The sequence below is a fragment of the Zeugodacus cucurbitae genome, chromosome 2 (assembly GCF_028554725.1).
Source record: "Zeugodacus cucurbitae isolate PBARC_wt_2022May chromosome 2, idZeuCucr1.2, whole genome shotgun sequence".
In the NCBI taxonomy this organism is placed as follows: Eukaryota; Metazoa; Arthropoda; class Insecta; order Diptera; family Tephritidae; genus Zeugodacus; species Zeugodacus cucurbitae.
Window position 1 is genome coordinate 24,491,080 of NC_071667.1, and position 22,897 is coordinate 24,513,976.

The window sequence follows — 22,897 nt, forward strand, 5'->3', positions numbered from 1 at the left end:
TAGGTTAGTCCAGATAAGATAATATTAGAGAGAAATTATGACGATTTCAGCTCATTTCCTATACAACGTTGTCGCTATCTAAGTATCAAACATGAAAGCAAGATAACTCTGTGGTGTCCCATGTGGCCAAAGGTTTTAATTCAATAATTTCGAATGCCATCAAAGACATCGACAGCTATAGCAGGGTCTACCATTTATCCGATAATATCAAGATGCGCACTTAAGCTCACCTAAATTAAATAATTATCTCCGCATACAGCATTTGTTAGCATCTCAAATACCAGTACAATCCAAGCTTACCGAAATCGCACAATAACAAATAAAAAATACTTTCACCAATTTGTGTACATAAAATCAAAATGATATGTAAATTAAAGAGATCACGACCACACCTTTGCTAAATGCTTGTTGTCGTACACAAAAGATTTGTAACACAAAGCATAAATCTCGAAACCGAACCGAACTGAAACGAAAACGAAATTTCTATTGATAAATATGCATTTGCCTATACAAACATACATACATATGTACATATGAGTGTGAATCGACAAATAGAAAATCAATATGAAATCGGTCAAGTTCAACCGCAGTCTCTGGGCGAGCACATAACTAGCCAAGAGTGAGCGCTTTTTAGCGGCACTGAAGGCGCAGCCGCACAGCAGTCGCTAATCGACTTAATAATTGTTGTATTTCGCGTGTGAATAAAATTATTTACAACAAAGAAACAAGTGGCTGCAACAAATGTGTTACAATAATTCATTGAAATCTGTGCTGTTGCTCTTTTGTAAACACCGGTAATAATAAAGTTTGCCGAGATGTATGAGAAGGTGTTGATTTATAGTGATAGTTCACAACCTGCGAAGTTAAAAATTGCCATAAAAGTGTTCCTTTAAGTGGTTACTTGGAGAAGATAGTGTAAAACTTAGATTTTTAAATTTTTGCCTTTAAACCCCGGCTGCTGTTCTACATACAATATACAGTATACTCTCGAAAAGTCACCTTTAAGATTACACATGCACCTCGAAAAAGTAAATTTTTTAATTTACTTTTCAGAGAGTGTGATAAAAATTTCCAAACGAAGCAAGCAGGTGTCAGACTTTTTGAATTGTCGTACAAAAATGGTCTGAAAATATATTGCAAAAGAAAAAAAAAAAACAAAAGAATATTCAAGATTTTTTCTCTTCATAGTAAATACATATGTATGTATGTAAATGTAAATACAGAGGTAGTCAAAATTATTTACACATCGGACGTTTTTTTACAAGTTTCACTCAAAAAGCTTTCGCTTGTTGTTGTTGTTGTCGCAGGGTAATAACATTATAAACAGTATTCCTTTAAATACTATAAAGATTTACTAACTCCGAAGTCGAAACCCGAGTCTTAAACTTAGTTACAGTCTCCAATCTAGTTATAATCGATAATTCCTTTGTTTTCGACATTTTATTTATCAATTTTTATATTTTAAGGCTGAGTTAGGTTGTTATGATTGCAATAGGATCCAACTACTACTCTTGTTTAAACCAAATCCAAGGATAAAGGCTAAATCGCCGTGTGTAAATACTTTTGACGCAAAAAAAATGTGTGTAAATGCTTTTGACTACTGCGAGTCCTAAGTTCATTTGCGTATTTCTCCGCCATAGTTCTAGCAATTCTAGCCAAACTGACTTCATTCGCTCGGGAATAGATCAAGGTTTACAACAACATAGCATTTTGTTACCCTGCGACAACAACAACAACAAGCGAAAGCTTTTTGTGTGAAACTTGTAAAAAAACATCCGATGTGTAAATAATTTTGACTACCTCTGTACGTTTTTCATGTAAATCCATATGTTTAATTGAAGCAAATAAATGAATGAATAAAAACGCATTTAATATTATAAAAACAGATAATTTATGTATATATTTGGAAAAGTAAATTATTCGAAAAAGTAAATTACTCAAAATACCAATCGATTTACTTTTCGAGAGTATACTGTAATTATAATTCTTGTTTTAATTTTTTGGAAACAACCGCAGTCAAAATCTCTTCAAAAACCTATACTAGCGGTAACTATTTTGCTCATAAGATTATTTAACCCTGGAACCATAACGATAATGTACGTAAATTCTTCAATTTCACTAAATCCTTTTTTCATAGTATGTGTCGTTTCTCCGATTCTTGGAACTATTCTAAAGAATCAGAGTAATATTCACGTTGGTTTAATTCCATTATTTTTGAGATAAACAATTTGAATGCTATTATTGTCATCCAACAAGGTATCATTTTTAGCCCCGCTTTGGTAAATAAATACATATGCCCTTATGGCTATTGAATTGATCCCTCATTTATAAAATACTGTATCCGAAAATGTATACAAAAATATACAAATATAAAATGCCAATCGTTTTAAACAATTCACATGAAATGTAATTAAATCTGCCTTCATGCTTAACCACTGAGGTAAGAGTCCTTCTAGGAAGCTCTTTTTATTTTATTTATGATTTTGCCACAGCCGAAGTTCGACATTAAGAACAACCAAGTGGTAGCAAATACAAGAATGTGATTGACTACTGATAGTAAATATTTTCTAATACTCATTGGAAAGTTAGACCTCGTCTATGCTCAAACTTTTAGATAACATATTTGTTATTTATTAAAAAGCATGTCAAAGTATTATTTTGTGGCTTGCTGTCTATTATTTTTATATTTTTACACAAACCTTTCAAGTGACGTGCTTTGTGCTTTTTTATAACGTGTGGCCCCTTTTTGTTGTACCATAAAACTGCAATTCATCATAAAAATATTCAAAACACAAAAAGTAAAAAATATAAATAAACAAACAATAAACACAAAAGTGTTTCATTTTAAACCAATTTACCTCGAGTTGTCCATATTTTCCGCATTTTTTACTCACCACTTTTGTATGCGCTAATAATGGAGTGTTTTGTTGCTCGAGCAGCGTAGCATCTTCAGCAATGAATGTAACAGAAAGGGACAAAGGAAATGCCATTCAAGATAATAATTCAAAAAGTACGTACACTTTGTTGTTGTTAAATTTTGTAAATTACCGCCTTTGGTGAACTGACTAATGATGCTGCGAAAATTCGGTGAGCGAGTGGGCAGCAAAAGCTTACCGATGCTCCCATATTATGACCCTAATCCATAAAGTTGGGCGAAGTGTGACGAATCCGACCGAAAATAAAATATATGTACACAAGACAACTGTTTCGAAATGGATATCTCTTGCAGTGTGACTTATACTTATATACATATAAACGTGTATAGGCCCGTTAATGCTGACTAAAGCCATTTATATAAAGCTTATGAGTATATTTTATTTAGCTCTGTATGCTAAATTCATTTGGGAATTGCCAAGTAATCATGTTGTTGTAATCGCGTTGGCTTAAGCATTTCTGAATGAATTTGTATGTACATAAGTATATAAATGGGCAGTACAGAAAGTGAAATGGATGCGAATTCGAATACCTGGAAATCGCTATGAAGACATTCGCATCTTCATTCACCTTTATAAGAAATACAAGTTTACATCTGTAAGCACATAGTTCACTTTTACATACATAACTGATGAAAGCATAAAAAGCACAATAGTTAATACACGATTTCATCCTTTCAATGGGTGCGCTCGTTTATAGTTGACTTTAGATTAATTCACACTACAATTGGTTTATTCGAAAGTTCCATGCATAGCTTAATCACCTTTTATCAATAAATTCAATCTGTGCGGGTAAAAATCATTTCCTATTAATTGAGTTTTACAAAAAAATTACATTCTTATACCTATGCTCGAGAGATAATGATAACTTTAAAGCAAAGTCCATTTATGCTTTTAACATGCATAAATTTGTATGTGCTCAGAAACTTGTATATAGAAACCCATAAAAGCTAATTGCGAGAGCGAGATTGCAAGCACGATCTGACGCCTTGAACTCGGGTGCACATTTTAGACTTGCTAAACATATTTTTTAATAATTTAATTAAAGTAGATTTTTGTTGCAATATTAAAAAAAAAACTGAACAACAAGAAAAAAGCAACTGCCTCAGGCAAGCAAGTTAAGGTGAACCGGTGGAAATTAGCGCGCTAAATTCAAGCCATCTAGCAGTCAACATAGACATATGTACATACATACGCGAGCGAAAACTAAGAGCGTTTGCGTCGAGTGAGTATTTTATCTAATTCAAGGCATTTGCTTCAGTTTTGTTGTTATTAAATACATTAAAATGTTTCATTTTGTTTGATAGCGTGGTAATTTTATTGCTCTCAGTAATTCTTGAGTCTCCTTAAATTATCTACTATACGCACTTACCCAGTAGGAACATCCACTTGAATAGAATTGGTTTATTTTTGATTCAGTGCATAGCTTGCACACTTCTTTTTTTTTCATAGAAATAATTCAAAAATATAACATGAAAAACTCTTTGGAGTTATAAATTTACATCCCATATACTTTCTATAATGTTACGAAATGACAGTGATAAACTCATTTCTTTTGCTATATTTGCTTCAAATAATGAATTTGGCAGAATGCTCTGACTGAGAATATTAACCAGTTTTAGTTTATCCTTTGATCTATGGGGCATTCTCTTTTTTTTCAAGTGGCTTTTTTTTCCAGAGAATGCCCCCTATATAAAACTTTATACATTTATATCGTTCCTTTTTTTCAAAATGTCATTGGGATATACATACATTTCAATTCGCTTTTTCCAGCAAGGCAGGCAGTATATATACTACTACCCATTTAAACATATGTACATGCTTATATAAAATTAGTGCTCAAAGTGCGACATGGCAGAATCTGCAACACAATTACTTAACGAGCAGTTGAACTTGAAAAGTGGTGAATATCATACAAGTTAGTAACTTTAACCATGTCACAATTAGAAATAAACGGATTGAGGCAAACATGGTCTATTAAGAAATTCCAAATGTTTCACAGCAAATGAAGTATTACTTCAGTTGGAAATATTTTTTTTTGTTATTGAAACTTACGTACATACTTGTCGATCTTCAAATTTGACCTTAATAAGTTCATGTGGTTGAATACTTAATATATTTGAGAACAAAGTGCTCAAGAAATGATTAATGGTTTCTTACAACATATGTATGCATATTGGACTTTTGCGTTCAAAACTAGAACCACTTACTCTGGTTTTCGTTTTCGTTTTTGATTTTTATTTTAATAACTAGATTGTCAGTTTCTTCCTCATTTGGTGAATTTTCTATAAATCTCCTCTTATTGTGATGTGCTTTAGTGATCATCTATCTTATTGAGATTATTTAATCAATAGTACCTATTCTCCAACGTTCTGTTCGAAGCATTTTACCAACGAATTGTCCATTAAACCCCATGATATTAAATAATGACCGGCACCACTTGTTTAAGAGAGACCGCGAAATGCCAAAAGAAACAGAGATCATTGTAGAATGTAGCTGATTTAACTTCTTTTCATCAATAATTGACACCAATAAGCCTTTAAAAAGTCTCGATAAGATTGAGAGAATCTTTTTTTATACCTGTCTCGTCACCTTATATGATTTTTTGGAGTCCTACTACTTCAAAATAATTCGTTTTCTGAACATATCGTAAAGTAGCAATTGTTAAGAAACGCTATTGCTTGTTGCTGTTGAAGCTAGTTTTTAAATAAAAGCATCACACCAATAAACGACAAACAGTAGCAAACAAGTGTAATTTTTATGAATGTTTAATTGTTACTTTAAAATTAAGTGTGTTAAAGATAAAATTTTATGCTCAGACTTTAGACTTTGAATATGTGTATATTTATAGTTTAAATACTTAAATACAAAATAAGATAGTTGGTGTTAAACTGAGTTATAAAATTGAGGCGCCGTAAAAAATAATGAACACTCGCTTGGCGCCTTTGTAAGCAGTAATGATGATGATTTTGGCTGTTAAAAAATTCTTAATTAGTTGAATATGCATACAGGTGTTCCATGCTGAAATTAATTTTGCTTTAAGCAATAAGGAAATGTGTGTTATTAAGGGAAGTAATAATTCTGTTGTCATAATTATACTAATATATTTATAGACATGCACTTTTTTGGCTAAATAACGATCATACGTTAAGGAAAGACTGACATTTAACACTGTTGCAGTTTCAAAGGTGCACTTTACAGCATGAGTTTGTCTGAGAAGTTTAAATCTATAGTTACCGATTTAATAAGTTTCTTTTGGTATGTGAAATGAAATAACTCACTTTGGCTCATATTTATTTAGAAAATAATACTATCTCGAATGTTCCACCCTTTTGGTTACTAAGCTATTCTTGTTGGGGTCTGTCTATTTCCAATGTAGATCTCATAATGAGTATTAAATCCTTAAATAGTTTTACAATAGGTTCTTGATCTTTTAGAGGTAAATTTTATACGATAAAACGGTTTCTTATTGAGCTAACTAAGCCGTGTAAGTAAGATAATACTTCAATCGATTGTCGAGGCTATGGCAATAATAACTCATCATCAATGTACTAATTGTACTTTTGTTTCAGAAGTTATTGATTTTGGTCTAACTCGATATCATTCGTATTTTTGAATGAAATATTGAATGAAATTATTCAAACAAATATAATACAAATAACACATTGTAAGATCACATGGTGATTCATTTGCATTTCAATAAAGTTACTCAAACAAAACATATGCTTTGATCTTCCTACATGAAAGAAACCTACAAGCATATTCGGATAAATATGCAGGAATGTGCAGAACAATGCATTCGCCATGGCGTATACGCAATATTCAATTAACTCGACTAAACAGCACAATGCTAACACCAAGCAATGGTAAGAACACCGAGATATGAAAGAAAAACAAATAAATTAATTAAGAAAATAAAAACTAAACTGAAATACTACAAACTAAGACGAAAGAGTAAAGAAAAAGAAAAATAAACCGATGGTTTTCAATGTAACTAACTGTGTTTTGCTTCGTTCGTAGTTGCTTTGTTCATCACTTTGTTGTCTTTTATCGCCTAATATGCACAAAAAAGTATGTATGAAATTATATATTTATATGTAAATGATTGATGTTCGTTTACTTTGAGTTTTTTACGCTCATTTGCATGGCTATAAACAATATTTTGGGATGACAAATCAAATTATATACCTTTGCGGTGGGAAATTTTTAAATACTTGGCTAATAATGGGGACAATAAATATGGTAATATTGGAAGTTATCAACAAATATTGAAATTATATTCATAAATTTAGCAGTAATATACTGGCATTTTAATATTTTAATACTGGTTAACTAGTACAAGTTGTTTGGACCAAGCTTCCGGGTACATAAATGGTATATTTAAAGATGATTTTCAGATCCCTTGTGTATAAATATGCTGATAATCTATATCGTATTCTCGCTTCAACGATACATGAGAGAGACCCTTTTGATCCATACTGAGGAGTTCTTGATATCACAATTTCATGACTTACATTGCGGAGATCAGTCCCGTTACTCAGCTTGGGCTGCTAACGGGTGAATTCGAAGCCTTTACCATATTAATTCTAACCCGTTTTTTCATCTTTTAAGTAGAAAATTTTGAAGACTTGGCTTTTTTTAGAAATATGGGTTAAGCTCTAAAAGTATAGGTCCAAATGTTTTTTGTTACCTTCTACACACAAACGTCACTTTAAGACTAATTATCAAAATTTCTCTTTCACACATAATGCATGAGCATTACGGCTTAATCAAATTTATCTGAACCTACTATTAGTTTTCTGGGAGAGTAGTAAGTCAACAACTTCAATTAGCTATCAGTTGACGATCACTGAAAATCTGATTTACTGCTTCCATATCTGCTTTGACTTCGACGTCATTACAACAAATTTAACAAGTAAGGAAGGGCTAAGTTCGGGTGTAACCGAACATTTTATACTCTCGCAATTTATTGATGTAATTTTATAAAGACAACACAATTCGACCCATATATTCGGCATAAAGTTCAATAGAATAACGAAAATCATCATAAATAGTATATGGGGACTGAGGTAATTCCTAAACCGATTTCACTCGTTTTCACCACCAAGATACAACGTATCGAAGACTATACGCTCACTTAATTTAATATTACTTATAATTAGGTATATGGGATCTGGGGGAAGTTATGACCCAATTTTTACCATTTCAGGAACAGAGAGAAACTGTTATAAGAAAAAAATTCAGAGGGAATGAATTACATTAAAATATCTGAGGGATTTACCTATATTTTCGGTGAAAAATTAACCTTGGGCACTGAGTTCTTCATGTCTGATATCAGGGGCCTTGAAAAGTCATGGTTCGATTTTGACAATTTTTCCACAAGTGATGTCACAGCTCAAATACAGTATTTGTGTAAAGTTTTATTCCGCTAGCTTCATTGGTTCCTTATGAATACATTATAAAGTGAACGAATCAGATGGAATTCAAAATTGGGTTATATGGGAAGTAGACGTAGTTGTGAACCGATTTCGCCCATATTCCACCCGTGTCATCAGGGTGTCAAGAAAGTGTTATGTACCGAATTTCATTGAAATCGGTCGAATAGTTCTTGAGATATGGTTTTTGACCCATAAGTGGGCGACGCCACGCCCATTTTCCATTTTGTAAAAAAATCTCAGTGCAGCTTTCTTCTGCCTTTTCTTATATAAAATTTGGTGTTTCTGACGATTATTATCCGATTTCTTTCATTTTTGGACTGTATAAGGAAATGGCTAAAAGAAACGACTGCAGAAAGTTTGGCTTATATAGCTTTATTGGTTTGCGAGTTATATACAAAAAACCTATTTGGGGGCGGGGTCACGCCCACTTTTCCAAAAAAATTACATCCAAATGTGCCCCTCCCTAATGGGATCCTATGTTCCAAATTTCATTTTCATAACTTTATTTATGGCTTAGTTATGACACTGTATAGGTTTTCAGTTTCCTCCATTTTGTGGGCGTGGCAGTGGACCGATTTTGCCCATTTTCGAAAGCAACCTCCTCAGGGTGCCAAGGAACATGTGTTCCAAGTTTCATTAAGATATCTTAATTTTTACTCAAGTTATCGCTTGCACGGACAGACGGACAGACGGACGGACAGACATCCGGATTTCAAATCTACTCGTCATCCTGATCATTTATGTATATATAACCCCATATCTAACTCTTATATTTCTTGGTGACACAAACAACCGTTATGTGAACAAAACTATGATACTCTGTGCAACAGGTTGCGAGAGTATAAAAATATCAAAATGAATAATCAAGCACACCCTAATACGCATTCACTACACGTAGTCTCCTATACTAGTATACTATTTTGAAATGTTTTAACTGCCTATTACCCAATGAGAAAATAAAGCGGTGTCGATTTCATCTCACTGATTTAATCAAAACATTTAAATTTACGCATTTTCGGCGTTTGACTAAACTGGCCCATATGCAATTTGCTTATCCATCTCTATACCTAAACAGGTATATGAGTGTATTTCTAAATACTCTAATTGACATGCGTGCGTTGATGGCGATAGCGATCTCACTCATTTTCACCTTATGGCATTTGTCCTTCACAAGTTTTTTGGTTTCCAATCACTGTGCGGCGAATACTTAGTTTTATTGGCGAATTTGATTTCTTAATTAATTGCCTTCAGCAGTTAAAAGTGTGATAAATTTGAACAATGAATTTGAATTTGTTAGTTAAAAGAATATATAGTTAGAGGGCACTTAATTTTGACTATTTGTTTTTATTGTAGGGTAAGGCGCTAAAATGCCTAAGGTGGACCTTCAAGAGTTTTTCAGATTTTGTGCATTTGATATATTTTAAGTTTAAATAAAAATATTTATTTTAAATACCCATAAAAGTCAATATAAAGTTTTTAATTTACTTCGTCGCGAAGTATTTTTTATCTTATTTGAAGGGCAGGGCGTTTTCGAAATGCAATATGGCCTTATACATATGTTAAACAAAAAAAAATTATGCGTCTTGGGACGGTGCTCTGAATTCGGTTGGTTTCAATAATTCAGCTGCGCAGATTTACCGCAGTTTATGTGATGGGCTACATTATATGTATTATCTCTTCACTGTCTCTGAATTTCGACTTTCAAAAATCTCTCAATAAAAATTTTGAGCAAATTAAATCGTTAGAGTTTAAGGTCCGGTCTACGTCTTCATCTTGAGAGTATAACATACCATAGTTGTGTCTGATGGTTAGCGTAGAGTCGTTTTACTCCAACCATTATTTCACATTCAGTATTTGTACCTCAGTCGAGTAGTGGGGATCTTACCTATATCATGAGAAAAACCAAAAAAATGTATCAATAACACAGTGTTTTTCAAAAGGGATGCGACAAAAGTAGACCGATAGGGACAGCAAATGACACCATTGTGTTTCCCGCTCCTTTTACATTTCTCATCAATAATGTTTGCTATTTCATCATAGAAAGATATCCCACAACGAGTTGAAATTATTAAAATTTACTACTAAAATTCGGAGTCAGTGGCCTCAACTTTAAGAGCGCTATGTCTGTGACTTCGTTGGCCGCCTTGGTCGTGCGATTTGACTGCGTTAGTCTATTTTCTGTTGGGCTACGTCAAGTTTATGGCCTATGCCAAGCAAGTGACGATTGATGAACTTCGTACGAATATCCAACGTGAAATTGCAGCAGTATCGGCCGATTTATGCTTGGAAACCGTCGAAAATTGGGTTCAACGTCTGGACGTCTGCAAGCGTGTCCATGGTGGTCATGCAAAGGAGATCTAGTTCCATACAAAATGCTAAAAAATGGTTTTAATAAACAAGCGACCAAATATGGGAGTTCAAAACCATCATACAAAATATCATAAAAATGCAATAATCTAAAACAGCAGCAAATTAGCCACCCGCTGATTTATTGGACTGCAGATAAATCGGCAAAATTAGCTTTTTGTCCATATTTTCATATTAAATTCTTGCAGTGGTAATAAATCAGGGGTTAATTTAGCCAAACAAGTCTAACAGCAAATTGCCTATGGCGCACATTTTAAAGCGATTGGTTATAAGAAATCGATAAATTGGTGATGCATTTGTTGCTTATTGTTGCCAACAGAAATTATTTGCTGTGCAATTTGAAACTAAGATAACTGATGAAGATCACGTGATGAGTTCAGTGAGAGTTTTAAGTGTGTATAATGTTATTAATTATCTGTGCGTATGATCTCTAGCGAAACCCCTAACATTGTTACAGTTACAGCATTATATAATAAAATTGTATAATATCTTGCTTTGATATAAAAATGATTATGATTATAATCACATCTGTATATGTATGTGGTGATACAACAATTGCTGAGCGCTATTAAAATGTCAGTGTATAAATGTCATGCGAGTTAAAATTACCATCTCACGCAAATCTGATATCCATCCTACAGCAACTTTCACTCTCGTTTCAACGTTTCGTGCTAAAAATTGCTTAACATGTCCAAATATCGAGTATATATGTACATATATATATTAGAGTGAGTACATACTGTGATGTCTTTAAAACACTAACATCATGCAATCATAATTGTCATCACACCTACATACATACATTTGAACATGTCGTATGGCGACATTATAGCGATCGCATCGCAGCACTTTGCATGTCTGACGCATCATTAAACATCTACCAACATATACTACATACGTATGTACATATGTATGCATAGTGACAAAATAATTGCATATCTTTCATGCACTTAACTGTATTTTGTCAAAGTATTCAAATTCGGAATTAATTACAAAAAAATTAGTCATCAAATTATTTGCAACTTCTTCTGTTGCATGACGTTGTGCTGCCTAGGTATGTATATGTGTGTATGATGCAGTGGCGAACGCAGGAAAAAAATTTGGGGGGGGGGGGGGGGGTTTAGGTAAAAAGACAATGTTTCATTATTTTATTCACAAATTGAAGTCTAATCTTCTTTTATTTTGGGCCATAACATTTAAAATCTCTTCCTCCGTCACGCCTATATCTCTATAGATATACAAGAGAGCCATTCCGTTCAGGCGTGCTTCTCCAGTTTTATTTCTTAAATATGTTTTAAGCCTGCGAAGTGAGGAAAACGAGCGTTCACTTGAAGCGACAGATATAGGGATTGTTGCTCCAATCTTTAAAAAACGATGCACTGTTTTGAAAATTTTTGCATCGCAACAATTCAACGCGTCTAAAAAAGTTTTCGATCTCATTGTTTGATTTAACCAGTTCCTGAAAATATATTCAAAATTTTAGTTAGAAAATATAATCTGAAGAAAAGAATTTTAACCTTTTAAACATTCTAAATTCAGCAACGAAATCATCGGGATCTTCTACATCAGCGGACCACTGCTTTTCTAAAACACGAACAGTCTCCTGCATCTCAATAACGTCAAGATTTATGCATTTATTTGGCAAAATGTTTTCAATTTTGGAAAGCAGCTCTCGATGTTTTAAGTCCATTTTCGATTCACAATTCCCCTTAAATCTAAAAAAATCCAGTTCAGCAGCCACAGAGTTATAAGGCAAACTCATTACTTTGAAGCAAATAAAAAAAAAGTCTCTGTCCAGTTTATATTTTTCTGGGTATTTTAATTGGCCTACATTCCCACAACTTTTTAATACTATCCAGATACAATAGGTTTGTTTTTAGTTTAACATTTTCATAATTTCAAAACATTAAATTCTATCAGCAGAAAAGTATCAAAATAGACCGTTTGTGAACAAAAAAGTATCAAATCACAAAATTTAGAAAAAAAGTAAAAATAAGTAAAACAAGTAAGGAAGGGCTAAGTTCGGGTGTAACCGAACAATTTATACTCTCGCAATTTATTTATTTAACTTTATTTATATTATATAATACTCAATTTGACCCACATATTCGTCATATATATTTTATACAATATATATGACGAATATGTGAATATGTCCATTGAAAGTTGGAAACCATAATATTAGGTTAGAAGCACCGAGGTCCTCGTGTTCGATATATGGTGCCTTAAAAACCTATGGTTCTATTTCGGCGATTTTCACACTATTAACATAGTATTTGTTCAAAGTTCTGCACCGATATCTTCACTAGTACTTACATTATATATTGTAAAGTAAACGATTCAGATTGTCTTCTGTTATATAAGAAGTAGGCGTGGTTGTGAATCGATTTGGCCAATTTTCACAACATATCATTGGGATGTAAGGAAACTATTACAAACCAAGTTTCATTGAAATCGGTCGAGTAGTTCCTGAGATATGGTTTTTTACCCATAAGTGGGCAACGCCACGCCCATTTTCCATTTTGTAAAAAATCTGAGTGCAGCTTCCATCTGCCATTTCTTATGTGAAATTTAGTGTTTCTGACGTTTTTCGTTAGTGAGTTAACCCACTTTTAGTAATTTTCAACCTAACTTTTGTATGGGAGGTGAGTGTGGTTATGATCCGATTTCTTTCATTTTTGAACTGTATTAGGAAGTGGCTAAAAAAAACGACTGCAGAAAGTTTGGTTTATATAGCTCTATTGGTTTGCGAGATATGTACAAAAAACTTAGTAGGGGCGGGGCCACGCCCACTTCCCCAAAAAAATTACATCCAAATATGCCCCTTCATAATACGATCCTTCATACCAAATTTTATTTCCATAGCTTTATTTATGGCTTAGTTATGGCACTTTATGTGTTTTCGGTTTTCGCCATTTTGTGGGCGTGGTAGTGGTCCGATTTTGCTCATTTTCGAAAGCAACCTTCCTATGGTGCCAAGAAATAAGTGTGCCAAGTTTCATCAAGATATCTTAATTTTTACTCAAGTTACAGCTTGCACAGACGGACGGACGGACAGACAGACATTCGGATTTGAACTCCACTTTTCACCCTGATCACTTTGGTACACGTAACCCTATATCTAACTCGTTTAGTTTTGGGTGTTACAAACAACCGTTATGTGAACATAACTATAATACTCTCTTTAGCAACATTTGTTGCGAGAGTATAAAGATACAATTGTATCAAAACGGCAATGCTGTTAGTGACTAATGTATTCTCCTGCGTTCGCCCCTGGTATGATGTGAGTATGTCCATATATTTTATGCGAGTACAATCATCTTATATACAATCACTGTCTTTGTCAGTTTTGAGTTTATAACTAAAATATCATTGAGTCACTTTTAATTTATTATATTTTATTTTATTTACGTACATCAGTCTCTTTGTCTTATACCAGTTGCTTGTTCGATTCGCCACTGTTTCCAAAATATCGGTAACGTAGCTGGCCCCTCCAAATACTGTCTAGCAAGAGTCTTTGACCGTCCAAATATTATGTAGAATTTAATCAAATCAATTATAAACACAACTCTTTTCTCTTTTGATGATGACGGTTAAAAAGTTGATTGCCTTTAACACTTCTAATAAGCCATTGTTAACTCATTTTGTTGACGATCCGTCATGATATAATCTTTTAATGTATGCTTATGACAGTTATGACTGATTTATTGCAGATATTGTTCTCACAGCAATTCATTCAATATTATAAGCAAAGACTCAAACGTGACCCACTTAGTGAAGTGACATAAACGAAATAAAACTTTGTAAAAACAATAATAAAGCAATAATGACTACACAATATTAATAAACATAAATATTTAAGCTGCTCCAACTCGTTTGTCAAAACTATAAGCCAAGACTTTGAAGTTAGCCAAAAAGAAAAGAAGAAGCTGGAAAATCCCATAACAAATACAGCAAATGATTTAGATTCCAAATTAATGAAGATGCGTGAATATCAAAGAAATAACTGATGGCTACTGTTGACTAACGAAAAAGAAACATAAAATTTATTACAGTCAACATAAAGCGAAGTTGATGAAAGACGATCACACTAAAGGCAATTAATGTATGTATTACAAGCTTTGATTAATACTTTTATGGGAATTTAGAAAAATATTAGGCAATTTTCCTCGGTGGACACCTTTAGAATAATTATTAGGTAATAAGGATAACAAAATGGTAATACAAAGCAGCATTTGAGGACCAACAATTTTTTCCTCATTGCTTGAAATAATATCCGAGTAAAAATGGAGAAACCCATAAAGCGATTACAAGGGTAACCATAAATTTGTTTTTGGTTCAACCGTTTGTTGTTTTGAATAAATTCCCTACTTACTCTACAGTTATTAATAAAAGTAAAAGAACTCATCAAGGTACTTAAAAACAATCAGTTGAATAGCCTTATCGTCAACATAGCTTCCGTGCTACTTTTTGAATTTATTGTAGGTAGCTGGTATTGGGTTAGTTACTAAACCCAAAGAAACTAAAGCTTTATCTAATAAAAAATGTCATAATTAATTTCAAAAGACTAAGCAAATGTTTTCTTAAATATTTTTAAATTTCGTCAGAATAATTTGCTTTATGTATATTATATCTCTTTGTGATTATGCTAGTTTATTTTATTTAAATAAGTTGTTTGTTCGTTTCGCGACTGTCAAGGTTTGACTATGCGTAAAGTCGATACGTCGGTGGATATGAAAATAATTTTCGAATCGAACTTTATTCTTATATGAGCTTGTTTTTAAAGTCGGTAGTCGGTTAGAGTTCCTAGGAAAGGATATATGTGATATAAGTACACTACATATTACAGATTTATACCAAATATTGGTTTAATACCAAACAATTTAGTTTGTAGGAACTCGAAAATAAAAATATTTATATGTATGTATTGTATTATTTATATGTATATAATTCAATGCGTCATACTATAAAAATTTTGACTTTGCTAAAATTTTCCCAAAAACAAAGACACATTATTTTAAATATTTTTTCCATTTTCCCTTCCAAATATGTAATTATTTAGTGAAATTTAAAAAAATAAAAGGAAAAAAATCAATAATAATGCATAAAATAGCCAATTCAATTTAATTACCACGCTCACTTCATATTTGCCATTTTAAGAGGGAAACACTTAACAGATTTTTTGCTGCAACAACAAATGTTTGTCAATAGAGAGTGACGGCTTGGTGCTACAGGGCGTATGATGACTCCACCTTATAAACGAACGCAGTGAAGCAAAACCAGATGCGTGTGATGAAATATATACATACATATGTACATATGTATATAAACAGAAATCATATAACCGAATATTTGTATGATTTTGCTATATATGCATGTACACATATGTCGATATGTAAGCATGTATGCATGTGTTTATCTGTATCGACATATTGCACTGCTAATTTGCACCTAAGCACATTCAAAACTAAGTGAAGACACAATTTCTATTTGTTCAACTAATAACAGTAAAACCAAGAAGTGTATGCGTAAATACACATATATATACATATAAGCAATTATATGTATGTATAGCAAATACAAATATACGCATAAACAAAAACAAACAGCGAGCGAGCAATGCAAATGCATGAAGAGCGGAACGGAGAAGAAGAGAAGCAGCAGACAACAAACTTCACTTGTCGTTGAAGTAGCGCCCATCAACAACAACACCTACATACCGGCGAAATATTTCACATTAACCGGTGAAAGTGACTACACCGCTGGGAGTTGTTGTTGTAAGTGCTTTGTATCTTCTTTTTGTACCTAGCGCACGTTTTGTCATTTGTCCACCGCCCGTTTGTCACCGCTAACGGCTGGCATTGCCATCGCATCATTATCACTTGTCACCGTGTCGCTTAAGACGCGTCTTTAGCTTTGTTTGTTTGGAGCTAATGTGCGCGTAAATATTTTTATGACAATATTAGTCGCTTCTTGGCTCTTCCTACCATTTCTACATTGGTTTTTGGTTTGCATATTTCATGATTTTGTTGTTGTTGTTTAACCAATAGCATTCTTTTTCTAGCTTTTTTTGTGCGCTTTTAATTGGCTCTATATTTGGCCACTTGCATTTTTTGTTGTGATTTTTCACTCATTTTGTCGTTTTTTGTGCATCGCTCTATTTGCTTTGCTGTCACCTTTCATTTCTTCGTCATTTTTCACCTTTCTTCGTCTTAATGGCTGTTTTTACTTACTTTGTTTGTTTAGTTTTTAATTTAACTCATTTTGCTCACTTCATTATTTTGTGTTGTTGCACTTGTAGCGTTTTGTTTGGCGGTAATAAAGCCATTTGCAGTCGTGTACGGTGTGCCAATTTCTTTCTGAGTTTTCTCTTACAATGTCTTCGAGCGAACATTTCATTGAATAATTTTGGCTATCTAGGTGTATGTTAGTAGAAACCAAAAATATCGGTCAGTCATTGACTTTGCTGAGATAATGTAAAGAAAGTTACAGAAAGCGAAGCTTCTATTCTTCTTCGATGTTCTTATATTATGATCGATTTCAGAACAGACCCAAACTTAGTCAATTACATGACAATTTCAAATATTAATTAATGGGATGATTACTAAATATTTCAGTAATGAAACCTAACCTCGAACTTATAATTGACTTCTAAGATTGATCATTCTACATAAAATTTTTCAAATGTATGTAAAAGTATCACTGTTGAAATTATCGAAAAAGCTAAACGGATTTGGTAAAGTTTAATTTTTAATAAATTTTTGCTATAGAGGAAGCAAACTTTTTAAAAATTTGGAAAGTGTGCCCTGGATCATCTAGCTCACCATTCAAACTCATAATCCACCGACTATAAACTGAAGCCAACAGTATTGCAAAATTGTACAATACCTCATTAGTAGCCAATCTTAACTAATTATAAGTTACGATAGCTACATGTATGTGTTTATTGTTGTTGCAATTGTGGTAATAATTACAATGACTTATCTGTTAGCATTCCAATACATTGAGCTATTGTTGTTGAAAATATAACTACCGATCCGATGACTACCAAAGCTTAGAGCTTAAACCCTTAAATACAATAATAAAATCGAAAACAATAATCTACTTAACTAAGTTATCAAATTAATGAACACTCCGATCATCGGTGAGATATGTATGTAGGAATTAAGGTTTTAGGTAATTAGGCCCAGCGCGATTACTTCAATTAATAGCAAGCTATAAGAATGGTGTAAATTAGTGTTTTAATAAAGTTAACACACATTTTGTTTACAACAACATCAACTACTTACATTTGATTTTAATGCATTAGTAGTAGTGAACATTTGGTTTCATGTAATGTAACATTTACGAGGGTCTATTAATTTGTTGTTGTTTGCATGATTTTGTTTTTGCACTGTTTCTACTCTTCAACTGACTTGTGGCGCCCCGACATGACCTGCCAAGGTCAGCTTAATTTGTTGCTGTGGTGTTAGCTTTCTGAGCACTTACATAAACTTCGTGGTTGTACGAAATACACTGAAAAAATTTATTAAAGGTTTTAAAATTGTTCAGTCGGTTTTTAAGTAGACATTTTTAATTTTTATATTTTATTATACACCGTGCGTCGTCAGGAAGCATGCTTGGTTGATACCAAATATTTTACATAGTATTTGGGTTAGAGATACACACTTTTTTTCTAACATACATACTTTAAACTTTTTGCCTCAAAATAAGCTATAAAGGGAAAAATACGATTCATTATAAAATTCATTATTAAATTATGTACTTGAATGTACAGTCGGTCGGTTAATTAATATATCTAGTAACAATCTGTTTCATCAAATTCAAAAAAACACCGAATATAACTGAAAGGCACAGTAAGTTTTATAAATTTATATTATTGTAAGTCCAACAAAAAGTGATTTTGAAAAGACGAGATCAAGGATTTGCCACTATATATTCCATCAAAATCTAGATGAAGTAGGGTGTATATCTTGCACAATATCGTTAGAGACCTGGTCTAACTTTTCACAACCTTAGTTTGATTTCATGCGAAATTACATCTTTATTGTGAGTAAATGGCTGTAAGATGTCTGTATAGATTACTACAAGATTTTAAATTAATTTTGTAAATATCACAATCAAATTGGTAATAATAAATCGAGTTGCAATAATAACTAAGTTCCCCTCTAATATTCAGAAAACACCAATTTTCACATCGAAAACCGAAAACATATACAGTGTCATAACTAAGCCATAAATAAAGTTATTAAAATACAATTTGGAACACAGGATCGCATTGGGGAGGGGCACATTTGGATGTAATTTTTTTGGAGAAGTAGGCGTCGTCCCGCCCTCAAATAGGTTTTTTATATTTATCTCGCAAATAAATAAAGCTATATAAACCAAACTTTCTGCAGTCGTTTCTTTTAGCCACTTCTTAATGCAGTCCAAAAATGAAAGAAATCGGATAATAACCACGCCCATTTCCCATACAAAGGTTAGGTTGAAAGTTACTAAAAGTGGGTTAACTCGCTAAGAAAAAACGTCAGAAACACTAAATTTCACATAAGCAATGGCAGATGGAAGCTGCATTCAGATTTTTTTACAAAATGGGAAATGGGCGTGGCATCGCCCACTTATGGGTCAAAAACCATATCTCAGGAACTTCTCGACCGATTTCATTGAAACTTGGTTTGTAATAGTTCCCTTACATCCCAATGATATGTTGTGGAAATAGGCCAAATCGCTTCACAACCACGCCTACTTCCTATATACCAGAACTTTGAAGTCGATCTGAATCGTTTACTTTATACAATATATAAAGTAAGCACTAGTGAAGATATCGGTACAGAACTTTGCACAAATACTACGTTTACAGTGTGGCAGACCCATTCTAAAAATCGCCGAAATCGGACCATAGGTTTTCAAGGCCCCATATATCGAACATGAGGACCTCGGTGCTTCTAACCTAATATAAGGGTTTCCAACTTTCAATGGACTTTATACAAAAAATTTATGACGAATATGTGGGTCAAATTGTGTATTATATAATTAATATTAATAAAGTTAAATAAATAAATTGCGCGAGTATAAAATGTTCGGTTACACCCGAACTTAGCCCTTCCTTACTTGTTGCATATAGTATTTGCTAAACTTTTAGTTGTTTTTTAACTACCTCTCCATTGTCATATTTGCAAATTAATTGCAGTGCTTAAAACATGTCATAATTGGACTGAAGAAAATCAATTAAAACGTCGATACAAATTTGACTGCATGCAAATGTAACTTCTGCACCTTTTTTGGCATCACTAAAAGTAACATACTAACCCATTTTGGCACCGCGCGACATGCCAAGCCACGCATTTGCACACCTTAAAAATTTCACACATGCCGTGACAGTCCAAGTTCAGTGTATCTTTTGAATAAAACACATGAAACCGTTAGGGACCAACGGTTGGTTTCAATTACTATACACATACGTGCATAGTCGTAAATAATTGCAATGTGCTTCCGTTATGTACATATATATGTATGTGGAAACATACATTTGAATGTCTGTGTGTATACAAGTACAACCGAGTGTATGCACGAATTGTCAAATTTTCGCAACACTTTGACAGCGAATGTCACTATTGTGCTTGTTATTTGTCTCAGTTGGCTACAATTAAATATAAATGAAATATACATATATACTTACATACTTACGTACATATATCTTATGCTCTTGGGAGTATCTTCGCAAGATTTAAGACTACTAATACGTTCGCAATTAACACGCCACAAACACATTTCATAGCCAGCTCTAACTCTGGCTCCGGCTCCGGCTCTTAAACGTAACATGAGCAGTGTCAGTTGTGCTTTTTGTGTAATGTTATAGAGATAATTGATAGCCTACGCCCTTCACTTGGAATTTCCGTACGTGTCAGCGAATCAATCGGCAATGCTGATCAGCGTGTTTTCTTATTTTTGAACTTCTGCGAAGGTGATGCGTCCACCAAGTTGATGGATCTTTCTGTGATTTACGACACTTCAAATTCCCAACAAGATTTATTGAAGCTTTGGAAGCCTCGTATATTGCGGTATGCAATAAAAAGGCATGGTCGTAAAAGTAATTGTAAACAAAGGTTAGAAATCGCGAGATAAATTAAAAAGTATGTGATAGTTCCTGTTGTTGTAGTTGCATAATACATTCCACAAATACTTTTTGTGAATGCTGCTGAGTTCACAGTCCTTGGCTGATTAAAAGCTTGAGTTCGCTCCAGTCATAGTCCACCAAACTAGATAGTAAGACTAAATGGACAATATAAACCAGCACTGAATAGATAAACTAAGAGTTGTTGACAGATAGACAAAATAGTTTGCCATACAAAGAAGGTGTCATGTTATGTCTATTCAATATTATCTTATTGAATATATAGTGTTTTCTGAAAGCCACGCGTTTCCAGAAAGCATCGGTTGGTTACGATTACGCAATATTCTCATCGTACTTTCGAAGATTTAATACGAAAGGGCGAATATATAAGGCTCTCATCGATTAACTAATAACATAAAGTATATATAAACTGTGTGACCCTACTAAGAATATGATAATTGAAACCAGGTTGTAGATAAATTAAATTATACTTTTCATATATTTTGCTAAAGGAGCGCTTATTGTTTGTGAATTTTGTACTATATTTTTGCATGTCAATAATTTGTAATTCATCTCGAAAACAACACAGAAAATATCCTCCTCATATCATCCCACTCAAACGTTAAAACATCTATAAAAATTATAAATGTATTTCTCATATCCTGCTATATAATCCATCCATCCTTGTCATCTTTAAAATGCCAACTCTCACATCATATTAACTAACAAACCATACAAAGTCATCATGCTTAACACATCAAACCCGCTTTCTTCTAAACAACTAAAAACAAAAAAAACTTTTCTGTATAAAAAACATATCCTTTTTCTGTGTTTGTTTTTAGGATTGGCTTGCGGGACATGCGTTTTTGAATCTGAATTTGGTTTCATACTCAATTGTAACTTCAAAAAGTCTGGACTATTTCGTGTAAGGAATTTGGGCGGCCTTAAAGCACATTTTGGTTTAGGTAAATGCAACAACAATAATCGAATACAATAAAAAAAATAATTCTTGATCTTTATAAAAAAACAATTGTTGGTAAACAAAATCAAACTTTCTTAAAGCAGAATATGTATAATATATACCTACAAGTATATTTAAAATAAGTGTCAATATATTAAAATAGCTTAAGTACACTTAAAGTAACGATGGCTTTCGATTTCAATTGAAAATCTAAGCATCTTTTTTGCATCTACTTCGTCATGATTTTCTCTTTTCAAGATAATTTAAAACCGAAATACAATGTTACAACTTATTCCAGATAAGTTTGCTCAAATAACTAAGATTACTTATATTAATGAAAACCGACTTATTTTAGCATAAGGGTTTGTTACACATTAAAATGCTTTGTTACTTAAAAATATATATAGACCTATATCTCCGATACTTTATTAAAGTTCTATTTCGTAATGGCTAATACGTTTATAACTATATGAATAAATTATCGATCAGCTGTTTTAATATATATTATGTCGTAGATGAAGCGAGATCATTACAATTTGGTCATTAAAACAAGAAACTTTTTTAAAGTCATTACAACACCCTGATGATGGGGTGATATTCCAAGAATACATATAACAGTTATTAAAATGTTACTTCTCTGTCTTCTCTTTGTTACTTCTCTGAACTCTTTAACTTAAAGCTCTATTCTGTCGTCAAACAATTCACAAAATTGTATTTTGATGACATTTTGTAGTGGTGTAACAGCTCACTAATGTATTTTTTTACTCTACCAGCTGCTTCTTCGATTCGCCACTCTTCAAGTTCTCTTTTATGGTTTGTGGAGCTCTAAACCAGTTAAACTTTAGTTTGACAAATTTAAAATTTCGTATAATTTGGTTTGTTGGAAAAATATGATATAAAATATTCATTATTTTGGTTCACTAAAAATATGTTTAGGCATAAGTACGGTGAAAATTTAATTAATCAATTATAATAACAAATTAGAATAAATAGGGTTGAATACCATACCAAAAGAAATGTGAACACCCCGATCTAAGTACACTAAAACTGTTGAGTGGTGATGCTAATATATGTTGCTAATATA

General features: G+C 32.8%; 1 protein-coding gene across 6 annotated transcripts in view; it reads left to right on the top strand.

Moving 5' to 3' along the window:
• The window catches only part of LOC105217791 (uncharacterized), a 37,751-nt gene that overhangs the window by 8,584 nt on the left and 6,270 nt on the right, over positions 1-22,897 (top strand). For 5 of the 6 annotated variants that reach the window (XM_011192976.3, XM_011192978.3, XM_011192975.3 and 2 more), the window contains exon 3: positions 21,695-21,817. The exons of the other annotated variant lie outside the window; for it this stretch is intronic. In XM_011192976.3, coding sequence (XP_011191278.2) covers positions 21,695-21,817 — 123 coding nt within the window. The remainder of the gene's footprint in view (positions 1-21,694; positions 21,818-22,897) is intronic. 6 annotated transcript variants of the gene reach the window in all.